This window comes from Mustela erminea, chromosome 1 (assembly GCF_009829155.1).
Source record: "Mustela erminea isolate mMusErm1 chromosome 1, mMusErm1.Pri, whole genome shotgun sequence".
NCBI lineage: Eukaryota > Metazoa > Chordata > Mammalia > Carnivora > Mustelidae > Mustela > Mustela erminea.
Genome location: NC_045614.1, coordinates 214,319,769 through 214,337,000, shown reverse-complemented (window position 1 = coordinate 214,337,000; position 17,232 = coordinate 214,319,769). Strand labels below are relative to the sequence as shown.

The 17,232-nt window shown below is 37.9% G+C and overlaps 1 protein-coding gene across 3 annotated transcripts in view; it reads left to right on the top strand.

The window, feature by feature from the left end:
• Positions 1-17,232, top strand: part of BRWD1 (bromodomain and WD repeat domain containing 1) — a 109,278-nt gene that overhangs the window by 79,536 nt on the left and 12,510 nt on the right. For all 3 annotated transcript variants that reach the window (XM_032355136.1, XM_032355143.1, XM_032355130.1), the window contains exons 28-37: positions 1,774-1,885; positions 2,528-2,589; positions 3,315-3,470; positions 3,698-3,818; positions 4,989-5,114; positions 6,552-6,624; positions 7,516-7,554; positions 9,301-9,447; positions 10,015-10,167; positions 13,400-13,566. In XM_032355136.1, the coding sequence (XP_032211027.1) occupies positions 1,774-1,885; positions 2,528-2,589; positions 3,315-3,470; positions 3,698-3,818; positions 4,989-5,114; positions 6,552-6,624; positions 7,516-7,554; positions 9,301-9,447; positions 10,015-10,167; positions 13,400-13,566 (1,156 nt within the window). The remainder of the gene's footprint in view (positions 1-1,773; positions 1,886-2,527; positions 2,590-3,314; positions 3,471-3,697; positions 3,819-4,988; positions 5,115-6,551; positions 6,625-7,515; positions 7,555-9,300; positions 9,448-10,014; positions 10,168-13,399; positions 13,567-17,232) is intronic.

Below are 17,232 nucleotides of genomic sequence, written 5' to 3'. Positions count from 1 at the left end.
CTACCTTCGGCTCAGGTCATCATCCCAGGGTCCTGGGATTGAGCCCTACATGGGCTTCCTGCGGAGCAGGAAGCCTGCTTCTCCCTCTCCCACTCCTCCTGCATGTACTCCCTTTTTCACTGTGTCTCTTTCTATCAAAAAAATAAATAAATACTCAAAAAAAAATTTAGAACTGACGAAGATTTTTTTCTAAAGTTGAAGTTATGTTTTAGAATATTTATATAATGAAATGGCAGGGAAATGGGTAGAGGGGTGAAGGAATTAAGGGCTTCTTATAATGTGGAAAAACATGAAATATACATAAAAAGTCATGTTTACGTGAATTTGAAAATATATTAAGAACCTCAAAACTGGGATGCCTGGGTGACTCAGTCAGTTAAGCGTCTGCCCTTGGCTCAGGTCATGATCCCAAGGGTCCTGGCATCGAGTGCTACGTTGGGCTCTTTGCTCAGCCGGGAGCCTACTTTTCCCTCTGCCTGTTGCTTCCCTTGCTTGTACTTTCTCTCTGTTTGACAAATTAAACAAAACAAAACAAAATCCCTCAAAACGCGTAGATCTGATAATTGCGATATTGCTGTTTTTTTCAGTTTTATAGAATTTAGTTTTAAGCATACTTTGTTTAGTTAATATTATTTGTGGGTATTTTCTTACTTTGGGGTGAGATGTAACTTTAATTTTGATTGCTACCATTTCCTTAAAAATTTCCTTGAAGAAAGAACTGCGAATCTAGCAAGGATAGATATGTGACTTTGTTTTGAGAATGGTGAAGAACATGGGAAAGAAAGTTGGGGTTATTACAGTGGTCTGTGTTTCTTTTGTAACATATGTGAAGTAGCTCACATACAGCATGTTCCTCTAGACGCATTCTTAGAAATCATTCCCAAAATGACTGAAGTTGGTTGGAGCACTCTCTGCAGTTATTTGGGTTTGTAGTGGAGTCCTCCTAATACCTACTTGCCTGCTTTTTTTTATCCTGCCAAGATAAAGGAGTGTTTGGATGTTTAATTATTTCTTCTTCTTCTTCTTCTTTTTTTTAAGAGAGGGAGTTGGGAGGGGCAGAGGGAAAAGGAGGGAGAAGCCTAAGCAAACTCCATGCCTGAGGTGAGGCTCAATCTCACAACTCTGAGATCATGATCTGATCAAAACGAAGAGTCAGATGCTCAACTGACTGAGCCACCCAGGCTCCTGACATTTTAAATAATCGATATGTAAGCATTTCCAAGGGTGCATCTAGACCTGATTCTTATTGTGAAACCATAACAATTAAGACAGTTTTATGTGGCATTATTTATATAGGAACAACTTTGGAACAATCATGGATTAAATTCACATCATAACTTTTATAATCTGTTTTATTCTTTAAGAAATATATATTTCAGAGCTGTATATATTTAATATACTTATTAAACAAGTATTTATTGATAGTACATATAGTTACAAATGATTTTTGAGTTTTATTAAACTTGGTTTTTTGTTTCTTGTAGTAAAACGTAATGCATCTTATTTGGGGGTGGGTGTTTGGATGCACCAAACAACAGCATCTAGTCATAATATTTAATCTGTTATACGGTTTGGTTATATGCTTTCAGTAAACTGCCTCCTGTAACATTGTATCTTTTTTACATTGACTTTATCACTGAAGATTGCTGAAAAGTTGGGAAAGGTGGCTAATTTTAAGATCAAGAAATAATTTTTATCTGTATCATTGTATTTTACAAATTAAAAATGTTAATCTTGGCAAATTGGTGTCTCAGACTTGGTCTTCTCTTACAGGTGACAGGTTCCGCTCCATCATTGATGATGCTTGGTGGTTCGGGACAGTGCTAAGTCAAGAGCCGTATCAGCCACAGTACCCTGATAGTCATTTCCAGTGCTACATCGTTAGGTCTGTATGCAGTGGAAAATTAATCCTCCACTGGTGGGTGGTTTTATGAAGAACTATTAGGTTCAGGTTAAAGACGATTTAGTCTTTAACTAAAGACACGATTTAGTCTTTCATTGAGTCTGTCTCCCCTGTGTGGTATCTCTAGGATGCCCTTGCTGCTTCCTGTTCACCAGTACCCCCTGGAGGCAGGCTCTGCTTTCTACCCTTGGGACCATTTCTATAGCCGCCTGGTGTTTTCTCAGTGTAATACTGCAGGATTCTTGTTTAGGAGCACATTATTACATCATTTCCCTTGTTTACGGAAGTCTGTGCTGCTTTTCCATTGACTGTGGAATAAAGTCCCATTCTGAAGTGTGCGTTCAAGGCTCCATGGTGTCTTTGAGTATTTTTTTTCCTTAGACCTACATTGTGGTACAAGCCACACAGGATTTCTGGCTTTGTCTTTGAACCCGGCATACTTTTTTATACTTTCTCTTCTCATTATATATCTTCCTAAAAAATTTTAACTATTAATATTTAAATTTGTATTGCTACAACGAGGTTTTCATATTTTCATTCTCTTTACTTTTGTAGTGGCTACCTAGTTATTAGCCACAAGTCATTTTTATGACAGGCTAACTGGACTTTCTGTTTTTTTAACAGGTGGGACAACACTGAAATTGAAAAACTTAGCCCATGGGACATGGAACCAATTCCTGATAATGGTATATAATTTTTAAATGATGAAAATATTTTACCTATGTTTTCAGTTTGAGAAACCTTTTTAAATTATCATGGTAACTGTGAGGTTTACTAAAACTCAAGAGAATTAATGCGTGTCTGGCTCATTCTTTTTTTTTTTTTTAAAGACTTCATTTATTTATTTGACAGAGAACAAAAGAGGGAACACAAGCAGGGGAAGTGGGAGAGGGAGAAGCAGGCTTCCCGTGGAGCAGGGAGCCCAGCAGGACTTGATCCCAGGACCCTGGGGTCATGACTTGAACTGAAGGCAGACACTTAAAGAGTGAGCCACCCAGGCACCCCGGCTCATTAATTCTTAGCATAGGCTTCCAGCTTGATGCTGAGTGCACCTTAGTAGCCCCACGAACATTTCTCATATAATCCTGGCTAGTTATTTTGCAGAATTTCCCTCAGTGTAGGCTTGATTCACATTTACTCATCATCCAGGGTTTGCATTTTTGGCACTAGTGTTAGAGAAGTGGTATGTGGTCCTCAGTGAGTCCTGGAGGCACATGGTATCCATTTGTTTTACTACTGAAGATGTTAACCTTCATCTTGTGATTAAGGTGGTGTCTGCCAGGTTTCTCCACTGTAAAGCAGCTACGTTTTCCTTTGTTGTGTCTTGTTTATGAGTTTTGACAACTTAAATGTAATATATATTTGTTTGGTTGATTATTTTTCTTTTTGTTCTTTCTAATGGGATTCATAGTTGATCCACCTGAAGAATTAGGAGCTAGTATTTCTGTCACTTCAGATGAGCTAGAGAAATTGCTCTACAAACCACAAGATGGTGAATGGGGTCAGAAATCAAGAGATGAAGAGTGTGAACGAATTATTAGTGGCATCGATCAACTTTTGAATCTTGGTAAGTGTTTTAGTGTGAAGTTTCATGTTCAAGTTTTCCTTTCTATAGAAGTATTTAAAAACAGTAACAAGCCGTGGTTGTGTTCTTCCCTACAATTTCTGTTTGCTACCTTTTGGTTGGGCCTGTGGTGTTAAACGTAGCTCTATTCTTAATCATTTGTAGAGAAGTAACCTCTTAAAAATAACGAATTTTTTGATGAAGGTTTCTTCTTCTGTCTGCCTCCACAGACATAGCGGCAGCTTTTGCAGGGCCAGTCGATCTGTGTACATACCCCAAGTACTGTACTGTAGTAGCTTATCCAACCGATCTTTACACCATTCGGATGAGACTCGTTAATCGATTTTACAGGTCGGTAGAAACCTCCTTTAAAAATAATCTGAAAGGGTCTTTGGTCATCCTGACCAGAGTGAATGGTGGTGCAGTGGGAGCTGATCAGCATTACTTTCTGTTTCATTCTCTTCTTTCATTATGGTAATTTGTGGTCTTATGTGTAAGACATGTTTGATGTTCAGATGACAAATACCATGTTTCACTCCTCAATCTTCTGTAGTATGTTTTTCTTATGAATTATGTTAAGTAGTTAGACATCCTTATTTGTTTTTATTTGCATGTTAACATTCCTGTTCAGCAGCTCAATTTATTTATTTAAGATTTCATTTTTTTAAAATTTAATTTCTTTCAGTGTACCAGAATTCATTGTTTATGTACCACACCCAGTGCTCCATGCAATCCGTGCCCTCCTTAATACCCACCACCAGGCTCACCCAACCTCCCATCCCCCACCCCTCCAAAACCCTCAGATTGTTTTTCAGAGTCCATAGTCTCTCATGGTTCACCTCCCCCTCCCAATTTCCCTCTACTCCCTTCTCCTCTCCATCTCCCCATGTCCTCCGTGTTATTTCTTATCAGCAGCTCAATTTAAAGATAAAACTTAACTTGGTTAAAGATTGGCCTTTAAAAGATTAATTCCCCAGAGTCACCAGCTTTTTATATTTGGTTCTAAAACACTGATAATAAAATTCGTGGTCTTGGTGATATATTTTTTTAAGTAATTTATGGTATTTTTTTAGTAATTCATCTACTTCAAGAAATTACCAATACAAAAAACTGGCTTCTTAACATTATTTGTGTAGCCAAACCTGGGAATGTGCTTTTGTTCAGAAACTGCTTTGCTTGGTTACTCTCATAGGATTAATGGTATTTAACACATTTTCTTTGAGTCTTAGTAGCTTCAGTTGTATATCTAGACAAGGTGAAAGGGAGGGTTGCTCTGTTTTTTTTTCTGGATGTGATTAAGTGAACTGTTAAGATTTTTGGTGTTTACATGTATTCTCTGCGGTTTAGCTTCCGGTATAATTGCTTGTGACTGTGATCAGGTTGATAGCGTTAGGAGGTTATTATTTGTTGTAACTTTTGCATTTACATTTAATATATAAATATATGCTGGCTTAATTTTTTTTTCTTGGTTTCTGTCTTTTCATTTTCTATGTCCTAAATTGCCTACTTTTTGTTTTGAAGGAGGCTATCTGCATTAGTTTGGGAAGTCAGATACATAGAACACAATGCCAGGACATTTAATGAACCTGAGAGTGTAATTGCAAGATCAGCTAAGAAGATAACTGACCAACTTTTAAAATTTATAAAGTAAGTTACCTCCTATCAGAGATGTTGTGGGAAAATGTCATTTCATGTTGTACCTCTTGAAACCAGCCAGTTCATAATTTCTCCTCTCTGAATTATACCCTTTTAATGTGCTACATTCAGTGACACTTCTTTACATATATATTGTGAACGTAATTTCAGTAAAGGCATGAGAAATTAAACAAATTTTCTGCTTTTTAAAACTTTGGACTAATTTTCCAGAGAGTTGCCCTATAGATACCCTTCACCCGGTGTCCCCTTAGGGTAACATTTTTCGTACCTGTGATGTCCTCATGAAACAATAAGAAATGGTCCTTGGTGTAATGACTGTAGTCCAGATTGCCTGTAAAATTCCTTAGTTCTTCCACCAGTAGCCTTGCTCTGTCTCAGGACCCAGTTCAGACCCCCATGGCTTTCATGTGTCTGATGTCACTGTGTCCTTTCCCTCTGTTGCCTGGCCTTTCCCTTCTTTACTGACCTTATCATTTTTTCTCACCTCTTATTTTGTGGAGAGTATTGAGTTTGGGTTTGAGAGATGTGTTGTCATGATTAGATTGGTTTTTATCTCTGGGACTGTATCACATGAGCGTGTTTGTGTGTGGCTTTGCACATGCGTGGGCTGAGAGATAAGTTTCGAAGAGTAGGAAGGAAACTGACTTGGAAAGTGAGATCTGAGTTTTAATCTCTTCGAGTGAACATTCTTTGTCACTTTGGACAGATTACTCAGCCTGTTTCCTTCAAAATTAATGAGTTTTGCTCTATGATCTTAATGCCTTTTTCTACCATAGCCATACGAATTGTTGGAAAGAATTATGTATTGGAGAACATGGTTGATAAACTGTGCCATCATTTGCACCATTAGGCTACACCCTGGGAATTTACTGGTTCTACTCTAGCTCACTTTGCTGGGTTGACTCTACCTCTTGCCCAGACGACTTGGACTTACTAACACTTCTCCAGAACTTTCATTTCTTTCTGCTTCGGAAAATCACACACCATTTTCATCTTCCTTGTGCCTGGACGTTCCTACTTTCGCATTCTTTCTTCTGTGTGTGAAAATATAATTTGCTTTGATTTCTACTTTCCCCCCTTTTATCTCAGTCAACCATGTTCTTGGTACTTGTATGAGTATTACTAGTGATGATGTGTAGGAAAACTCATCTGGATGTTCATCCAGTTGAGCTCATGTATGTATTATTTCTGGATTACCAGCTTAATTTTTATACATACCTAGCTGGGTGGGGGGGGAGCTTGCTTTTAATATTCTAAGATGGTATGTTTTTCCCGCAGAGGATAGATTAAAAAACCCTGATATTCCTCGCTTGAAATTAGGCATGCATACTTGGGGAACTATTTATATCTTAACCTACAGTTTGAATTTTTGACAACAGCGATAACTATATCTACATACTCTTAAAAACGTGAAAAATTGTTTTTTAGGAATCAAGACTGTACAAATATCTCAGAACTTTCTAACACTTCTGAAAATGATGAGCAAAATGCTGAGGATTTGGTATGAAGTTTGTCAATTTTATAATGATTTTTGTTAATTTCAAATGGTAACAAAAATATTGAGTGAAGTAGAAAATATCAATTCTCATTATAGTCTAGTGAATTATTAAAACTATTTTGGTAAAAGTATATTTCTTAATTATCTAGATGGTTCAGTGAGGTAATTGTTAGTTTTAACCAGTAATTGATACCAAATAAGCAAAGTATATCTATATGAATAACATAGCTGTGGAGTATGTTCTCTACTTTTGCTGAAACCAGTATCTGAGAGTTGGATTTAATTCTAAGTAAAAATTATGTGCACAGTACCCACAGGTTCTTCACTCAAGATGGTATTGAAGTTTAAGGCACATGTCAGTGGTGTTGAATATTTTAGTCTATACAGAATCGAGCAGGAAGTTGCAGAAATTGTAGGAAGGATATTCTTTTAAAACACCACCCATGTCAGTGGAATGTCAAATTCTACATAAGTCCTTATTGTGATTCACTGATTTTCATGCTGATTTATCTTGGAATAAAAATGGGTATACAGATACTGATTTAGAGAATAAGAAAATGTGTAGAGTAGGAAATTCAGGAAATGTAGGAGATGGTTTCGAGGGTCTTATGGATAGAGGTAAAACCAATTTAAAGTTGCTTATGCAAGTTCTATTTAGGTCATGCACAAAGCAACTTTTTATAGCTCTTTTGGAATTATTGCATGTTCTTTGGGGATGTAAGGGATTATTAAGAATGGTTGGTTGGAGTCTCGGTGCCACAGAGGTCATCTGATAAGGTCTGCCTTTTTAGATTTTTGTAAACAAGGTAAACCTAATGTCTTTGATATGCTTTTAGATTATTATATTTCAAGTGAGAATATTAACACTTAAGCTGCTCTGATTTTTATTCCTAGGATGATAGTGATCTTCCTAAAACATCTTCTGGAAGGAGAGTAAGTTAATCTTCCTGATTGACCTTTGTTTACTTATTCTGTGTTTTAAAATCAGTCTAAGGGTGTTTGGGTGGCATGGTTGGTTAAGCATCTGACTCTTGATTTAGGACCAGGTCATGATCTCAGGGTCATGAGATTGAACCCTGAGTGGGGCTCTGTGCTGAGCCATGGTGCCTGCTTTTAAGATCCTTTCTCTATTGCCCCATCCCACCCCGACCCTGTGAGCATGTACGTGCTCTCTCTCTCAAAAAAATGCTTAACATTTTAAGTGTTACCCAGATGCTTGCTGCTTAAATCTCAGCTTTTTATTATAGTAATTTACCTAATATGCTTGGCCCAAATAACATTGAGAAAGTTAAACTTGAATTATTGTCATTTTCATATAATTTCATTTTTAAACAGACTCCTCTAAGTGTTCAGTATCTCTGTAGTATTTGCTTGCTATGACTGCTGTAGCAGATTACAAATCTAGTGGCTTAAACAATTAAAAACAAAATAGTGTTGGGGTGCCTGAGTGGTTCAGTTAAGCATCTGCCTTTGGCTCAGTTCATGATCCTGGTACCCTGGCATTGAGCCCCACATTGGGCTCCCTGCTCAGTGGGGAGCCTGTTTCTCTCTCTCTCCCTCTGCCTGCCATTCCTCCTATTTGTGCTCTCGCTCTCCGTTAAATAAATAAAATTTAAAAAAAAAAAAAAAAGAAGAAAAATGGTCTTGTACTTATGTAGATCAGCAGTTGGACATGGGTCTCAGTGAGCTAAAATCAGCGTATCATTCCTGTGTTCCTTTCTGGAAGCTCTAGGGTTAGGATTCCTTTCCTTGCATTTTTCCACCTTCTAGAGCTTCTTGTCACCTCTTTTATCTTTATGCCAGCAGCTTGAAGTCTCTGGCTTCTGACTCTTCTGCCCCTTAAAGGGGGGGGGGGGGGGAATTATTTATTTATTTTAGAGCCCGAGTGGGAGGGGCCAGAGAGGGAGAATCCCAAGTGGACTCCATTCTGTGTGCAGAGTCCAGCGCAGGGCTCAGTCTCACAACCCTGAGATCATGACCTGAGCTGAAACTAAGAGTCAGATGCTTAACTGACTGAACCACCCAGGCACCCCTTTTTTGCCTCACTCTTAAAAGGACCTTTGTGATTACATTGGTTCCATCCTGATAATCCAGGACAGTCTTCCCATGTCAAGATCCATGCCGTTAGTCAAGTCTGCCATGTAAAGTGACAGTCGTGAGTTCTTGGATTAGGGTATGGGCATCTTTGGGGCCATTATTTAGCCTACCAGTTTATCCCAGGTGATGCTTCATATTCTGTGAAAATATTCTCTATACTTGGAAGATAGGTGGTGGGATGAACAATATTTTCAGAGTGATGAATGTTCTTGGTTTTTTACAGAAAAGTGGGTTTCTTCCAAGTAGGTAGAAAATAAGAGTAGCCACAATATGGGGCACCTGGGTGGCAGCTCAGGTCATGATCATAGGGTCCTGGGATCGAGCCCTGCATCAGGCTCTGTGCTCGGCAGGGAGCCTGCATTCCCCCCCCCCCCTCTCTGCCTGCTTTTCTGCCTACCTGTGATCTCTCTGTCAGACAAATAAATAAAATCTTCAAAAAAAGAATAGAAAAGAAAAAAAGAGTAACCACATTGTTACAGTACAGAGACAGTTCACTTGCATTTTTATCACCATACTATGTCATACCACACTGTTACATTTCTAAAACTGAAAAAATTTCTAATACTATAAATGTGTTTTTAGGTCCATGATTGGAAAAAAAGGAGCATCAAAGCGACCAACTATGTTGAAAGTAACTGGAAGAAACAGTGTAAGGAACTAGTGAACTTAATTTTTCAGTGTGAAGATTCTGAACCATTTAGACAACCTGTTGATTTGGTTGAATATCCAGTAAGTTGTCAATGTTGAATGTTTGGGCCTTTTCTTGTTTTGTATAGAGATTGGGGTGAAGGTATTTAAAGTAAACTTTAATGAGTAAGATGTCTTAGCTTCGTGTTAACTTTGTCTCTTACCACTGAATGGAAGAGTTGTATTACATAGTTATTCTTGACTCTATAGACACCCTTGTAACTTGGGCTGAGACCTAGCTAATCACTGCTACATCATAATGGGAAGATCCTACATGGGGCCAGCCCCGGGAAAACTAACTTGGATAAAAGCATCTGTATTCATTTCTCCAATACGGGAGTGGGAAATGACCTTTTAAAAAAGTAGACAAATTTACTGTAGGAAGGTTGACAATTACATGAGAGTGTAAAGAAGGAAAAAAAGTCATTCCACATCCTACCAAGTATATCATTTTGGTATATTATTTATTTTGTTTATCTGGTCTCTTTAAAGTTAAGGATGATTCTTAAGGTGTCCTTCTGACCTTTTGAAATTTTAGAGATCTGTTGCACTTGGATTTCTAAAAGTAGCTATCAAATCTTTGAACTAATTATTGTTTTTAAAACCTAGGACTACCGAGATATTATAGATACTCCAATGGATTTTGGAACAGTAAGGGAAACTTTAGAAGCAGGAAATTATGACAGCCCTTTGGAATTTTGCAAAGACATCCGGTTGATATTTAGCAATGCAAAAGCGTATACACCAAACAAAAGATCAAAGGTAATTTTAAAAGTGGTCGTCAGAGAAAAAAATGCATAATCTATGTTGATGGTTATTTTCCACTTGCTGGTCAATCAGTGTTGGAATGTTGCAGATACGTGGGAAGAGAGACAACCACTGGTAAGAATAGTGCCCTGCTGCAGCCTGAATGTCTGTGTTGGTACCTTCAGCAATTCGTGTTTACTTTACCTGAAGTCATATAAACACATAGGAATTGGGGGGAGTGAGGCTGCCAGTGAAATTGATACATAGAACGAGAAAAACCGGTGTTTCATACATGTAGGAATCTTGAAAAGTGGATTAGAAATTTACTGAGAGAGGCTGGGAGCATATTGCAAGTGAGTGAAGAACGGTTGGAAGTGGGGGTGGGACTCCTGACGCCACACCGGTATTTTGGATGCAGAGAGGAGGCACATGAGCTCTCTTACTCTTTATTTATTTATTAGAGTACTAATAGAGAGGACATCCCTGAAGTATTATTAAAATGTCACACGTTGGATACATTGGATACACATTGGATAACTTTTCAAAATTTGTTGAAGAATAATAAATGTACAAAAGGGAGGGTACATATACTCTCAGCGAATTTTCATAAATAGCACAAACCCTTGTAGCCAGTGTATATTGGGTAATTAAAAAAAGACAATGATTTGAGAAGATCTTAAACTAAAGCACTTGCTTATTAATGTTGTAGCACCTTATCTATGATCAGCGATTATCACTGCTAATTAACCGTTTTGCCTTAAATTCACTTTCTCTTCATTATTTATCAGACTCTCCTGTTTAATTCTTAATTTGAGAACTCTTTCCTTGCATTCAGTGTGCAAATTTAACATTGATTTAACATCAATTTTTAAACATCACTTTAATGTCAAGTCTGACTTTTTCCTAAGCTTGTGTTATTGTCCGTATTCATCATTAGTGAGACACTTTCTTTCCAGAGAGAGAACAAATCTCATTCATGCTTCTTTCCCCCTTTAATTAAAAATATATATTTGAAGATACATCATACATCTCACCCATTTAATTGGATTTTTGTGTATTATCAGAATTTCAAAGTTGTGGTTATACATATGTAACTAACTTTATTGTCTTAACCACCTTTTTTTTTTTTTTAAATTTTTTATTTTTTATAAACATGTATTTTTATCCCCAGGGTGTCTTAACCACTTTTAAGGGTATTGGCATTATATTGGGTATTGGCATTATATTCAGTGTTGCTTAACCATCACTACTATTTCCAAAACTCTTTAGTCAATGCAAACAGAAGCCCTAATTGCCAAGCATTACTCCGCAAACTCTGTGCTCTCTCCCTCTCTCAGCCCTTGGTAGTAATGTCTCCTGTCCTTTGTCACTATGCATCTGCCTATTCTAGATGTTTCATGTATGTGGAGTCACACAGCATTTGTCTTTTGTGTCGGGTTTCTTTCATTCAGCAGGACATCTGAGAGATTCATCTGTGTTGTATCCCGTATGAGAACTTTATTCCTTTTTATGCCTGAATAAATACTAAAAACTCTATCATATGGCTATATCACATTTTGTTTATCTGTTCATTTCCTGTTGGACAGTTGAATAGTTTCTGCTTTTTGGCTATTAGGAGGAATGTTGCCATGAATATGGAGCATGTCATCTGCAAAGAGCGATAGTTTCAGTTCTAGCTTTACCATCCGGATGATCTTTATTTCTCTTTTTACCTAATTAGCCTGGCTAGAATTTAAAGTGCAGTGGTAAAAGCCCGCAGTATTTTCTCATTGCTCATTTTGGGGAATGATTTTCCGTCTTTCACCATTGTGTATGATTGTAACTATGTTTTTTTTTTATTTTTTAAATTTTAAAAATTTACTCATTTGTCAGAGAGAGAGAGATCACAAGCAGGCGGGGCGGGGGGAGCAGGCTCTTTGAGTAGAGAGCCTCATGCGGGGCCCGATCCCAGGACCCTGAGACCATGACTCGAGCCGAAGGCAGAGGCTCAATCCACTGAGCCACCCAGGCACCCCTGTGGTTTTTTTCATGTATGAAAAATTTTGGGGAGCTATTAATATCTATTTTTGATAAATGTTTGTGTTCAATGCAAATGTATTACAGGTTTATGTAAAATCTAATGAGAAGACAGGTAATAGGAAAGTAATGATTTTTAAGACAATCAGGTTTTGAACTTAAATACGATTAAAAAAATATCACTTGTTGAAACTGGTGACTTACACTAGAATTCAGATTCGAAGGAAAAGAATAAATTCAAGTTACACAAAATACTGGAAATAATAGTCAAACATGAAGTGGGATTTTGAATTTCACATACATTGTGTATATGCATGTGTGTGCATATATTTTCAAATATATTTTAAATATATATATTTAAATACAAATATATTTTAAATATACATTTAAAGTCATATATGTTCATGTTTGTTTAAAAGTGTATAGGAAATTGATGTATCCCACACACTTTTTTTTTTTTAAAGATTCTATAATGGTAGCCTCTCCACCTTTCTGCCAAGTGCATCCGAGTTACTGATACACAGCTTTTGAACATTAGACTTTTTCGCTTATTTTCCAAGAATGATTGTGAATGAGTTGAGAATACTTCCTGTAAACACATAGTTATACCAGTTATTTATAGTAGCACTTAACATCACACTGCAGAATTCTGTGAAAGATTTGATACTATTTAAATGTAAAAATTGTTAGGACACAGTCTTTCACGTTAAAGTTTTAGGGTGTGTTTTCTTCTCCGGGGGAAGATAGCCTTTGGTCTGTAATTTAGGTGGCATCAAAGGCAGTCACTTTGCAAGTTGGAGATGAGGGTGAAAGTGCCTTTGTTTTCTCATCCACAGGAGACAGTGCTCTTTTGCTGTCTAAATAGCAATCCTAGAACCCACCAGCTTCACATCTAACTTTGGGAGAGGGGGCATTTTTTTTTTTTTGGATTTGTACATGTAAATGGGAAAACGGGAAGAGCCAAATGAGAACCACAGACATGTAGACATCAGTCCTAGATTACAGAGAATTGCTTGATTTAAAATGACTTTCTTTTTGTCTGAGAGGTGTATGTTTGATGGTGCCTGTTTGTTGTTGTGTCTCTGAAGGAAGGGGGTTATGGGTAAAGGAACACACGTTTTCTAGAATAGTGATAGAAGAGACTGCACGTAGCCTATGTGTTACACATTTTTTTGTGAAAGTATTTTGAAAGGTATGTTGTAGTTCTAGTTTTGCTTTCATATTTTTGCAGATTTACAGTATGACCTTGAGATTGTCTGCCTTATTTGAAGAAAAAATGAAGAAAATCTCCTCTGATTTTAAAATTGGTCAAAAGTTCAATGAAAAACTTCGAAGAAGCCAGAGGTTCAAGAGACGGCAAAATTGTAACCGTGTCAATCAGGCTAACAAAAGTATCAGGTGAATTGGTTATTGGAGGCTTTGTGTGCAATTAGACAAATTTGAGGTGGTGATGCTTCTTTAATTTTATTATGCTAAAATGGTTAGGAGTATAGTATATTCAGAAAGATTTGTTTTTTTATGACTTGAAAGCACTGCATATATACAGCTACTATAGAATTTGTAAGTAGGTTAATTTTAAAGCATTTAATGAAAACTGCAGATTTTAAAAATCTTAGGATTGAAGTTTTATTTATTACATAAGAACCCTTTTCTTTTAATGCAGAGTTAAGTGATTACTTTGGGTGATCCTTGAGCATTTGATTGAGTAAGGGAAATATTGTTGAAACTTTATGCACCCTATTTTTTTCTGAGGAATAGTTGTAAAGAAATACAAAATTTATATTCTATTATATTTATTTTATTGTTATTTTAAAATTTAATTTAATCTATTTTAATTTTTTATTTATTTTTTATTTTTATAAATTAATTATTCTCTATCAGGAATTTAATACTATGTTCTGTCTTCTTTGTTTAGCTTACATTAATATTATATTTTCAGAATCTTTTAGAGTGTTGCAGTGTGAAAACGGAGTAATTCCGTGTTTAGTGTGTATCCGGGCATCTTTGGAATCCGCACTGAGGGCCTGGCGGGGGTCTTCCTGCGAGTTCAGGGCTGGCACTCTGCATCTCCGTTCGGAACTGCCTCCTTCAGATTCATACCGTTCTCTTAAGAAGTGTGTTCTAGTTTAGCTCCCTCCCTCCCTTTTTTGTGTTGTTATTGTCAGATTACATCCTTACATGCTATGGCTTAGCTAGTTTTCTTTAAAATTGCTTAAGAAAAGAAAAGAAATCATTGATACTGTTAATTATATTTACCTATGTGATTACCTTTCCCTGTAGTTTTTATTTTTTGTGTGGAGTGAGTACCCTCTGGTGTCCTTTCTTTGCAGCCCGATGTCCTTTAGTGTGTCTTTCTAAGGTGGGTGTGCTAGCAGTTCATTCTGACCGGTTTTTGTTTGACACTAGTTTTGCTGGATGTAGAATTCCTAGTTGTCAGGTGCTTGTTCCCCGCCACCCCCGCATTTTGAGTATTGCCTTCTACCTCCTGCTGACCTCTGTTTGTTTCCCATGAGGAGTCAGCTCTAATCCCGTTACTGACGGTCCCTCCCTGGTACATACGGAATGGTTTTTCTCTTGCTGCTTTCAAAATTCTGTCTTCATTTTGCACCCGACTATGGTTGTTTGTAGGCATTTTTCCAGCTTTCTAGAGGAATGTTTTTCATCAGATCTGGGTGGTTTCTAGCCATTACTCAAATATCTCCTGCCTTTCCTCTCTCGTCTGGGGACTCCTACTGTACATATGCGGATATGGTGGATGGTGTCCCACACGCCTCTGAGGTTCTTTCCATTTTCCCTTCTCTTCCTGTTCTTCAGATGGGATAACACGCACCTACCAAGGTCTCCGATTCCTGTACCAGCTCACATACGCAGCTGAGCCTGTCTTCTGAAGATCTGTTTTAGTTTATTGTGCTTTTCAACTCAAAAGAATGTGTGTTTTTTTGTAATTTCTATGTCTTCATCGATATTCTTGTCATCTTGCTTTTATTCTGTAAACATTATTTCATTTGGTTTTTCAGATGTGTTTGTAATAGTTGATTTAAATACCTTTAGTTCAACATCTGGGTCCTTTCAGAGACTGTTTCTGTTGCCTGCTTTTTTACCTCTATGTGGGCAAACTTCCTTGACTCTTGATAGGCCTTGTACTGTTTTGTTGGACACAGTACATACTTAATAAAATAATGTTGCCATTCTGGAAATACCATCTCTTTGGGTTTTCTTGTTGCTATTTGTTAATGTATTGTAGAAATTCTGGATTCTGATCCTTCTCCCTCACTGATGGTGCTTGTTGCTGGTTTTGTTTAGTGAGTTGCCTAAACCAGTTCTGTAGTCTGTCTTTTCTAGTGTTAAGCCACTGAAATTCGCTTATTATTATTTTTAAAATTTTTATTTATTTATTTGCCAGAGAGAATGAGAGCGAGTGAGCACAAGCAGGGGAAATGGCAGGCAAAGGGAGAAGCAGGCTTCCTGCTGAGCAAGGAGCCGGATGCAGGACTCCATCCCAGGAACCTAGGATCATGAGCTGACCCCAAGGCAGATGCTTAACTCACTGAGCCACCCAGGCACCCCTGAAATCTGCTTTTTTTTTTTTTTTTTTTTTAAAGATTTTATTTATTTATTTGACAGGCAGAAATCACAAGTAGACGGAGAGGCAGGCAGAGAGAGAGGGAAGCAGGCTCCCCGCTGAGCAGAGAGCCCAATGCGGGCCTCGATCCCAGGACCCTGAGATCATGACCTGAGCCGAAGGCAGCGGCTTAACCCACTGAGCCACCCAGGCGCCCTGAAATCTGCTTTTTAAAAATTAAGAAAGAAATTGGCTGGGGGTGGGGTGTCTTTCTGGATGTCTTCTCTGACTTAGCATAGCTCAGTGGTCAAAAATTTATGTTCACACACTTTAAGTAAGCCTTCCACCCTTTTCTGAAGATGGTCTTTGGGTGGAGTGGGGCTGACTTCACCTTCTTCGTATTTTTTTTCCAGGCATGAGTCTCAGGGTCTGCCAAGGACAACTAGATAACTGGGCTCTCCTTGAGTATGTGTAGAACTTTGAGTATAGGTAGAACCTTCCACACCCCCGGGAAGACACTGGAGCTTTTCAAAGGCTCCTGTGACTCTCTCATTCCCTAGATCTCCTTTAACTTGTTGGCTCTAACTGGTGTCCCAGCTTAGGCAGCTATGTGGTTGGCCTGGCTGGATTGCTGGCAGTGAGTTTGGTGCCCTCAGGCAGAGCATGCGCTGTTTTGCAAAACTCCCAAATCAGGCCAGCTCCCTTTGCCTCTTGATCCTGGTCCTCACTGTGCCACAGAATTGGGGTGTGCATGATTGGGAATAGCCGAAAGTTAAAATGCCCAAAACTCCAGTCAGTTTTTTTCTTAGATTCAGAAGGTTTTCTTGAATAAATGCTTTTTAATTTGTTAAGTGCCTGTGATTACCTTCCAGAGTTGTGAAGTGACTTTTTCGGATGATTTGCCAGTTTTATCTTTGCTTTTTGGGTGAGAGGGTTTGCCAGAGTCTTCCTTGCATCCCTGCCCCCTTGTTTAGACTGACAGCTGCCTTGAAACAGGTAAACACGTGCTCCTTCAGTGAGTGAGTTTGTCCTGTTGAGCTGCTTTGCAGCCTGTCATTCAGGGATGTACATTACGAAGTGGACTATGTGAGTCCTCCCTGCCTCCCCCCCCATCCATCCCCCAACTTTTAATTTTGAAATAATTTCGGAATTACAGAAAAGCTGAAGAATAATTGAAAGAACTCCTTTATACCCCTTGCTTGGACTCACCAGTTTTTCATAGTATGTCACATTTGCTTTATCATTGCTTTATCTTGTTGTGAGGTGTTTTGCTTTTTTTTTTCTAAATTGTTCAAAAAAATGTTTCTGACATCCTATTCCTTTACTCCTAAATACTTAGTGTGGATTTGCTAAAAAATAAATACATAAATAAGGTTCTAACCATACCTTATTGCATCTCTACCATTGACCCAATAACGTCCTTAGGGAAAATTTTTTTTTTCCAATCTAGACCCAAAGGAGGATCTTGCATTGCGTATGTATGGATATATATGTTTCTTTAG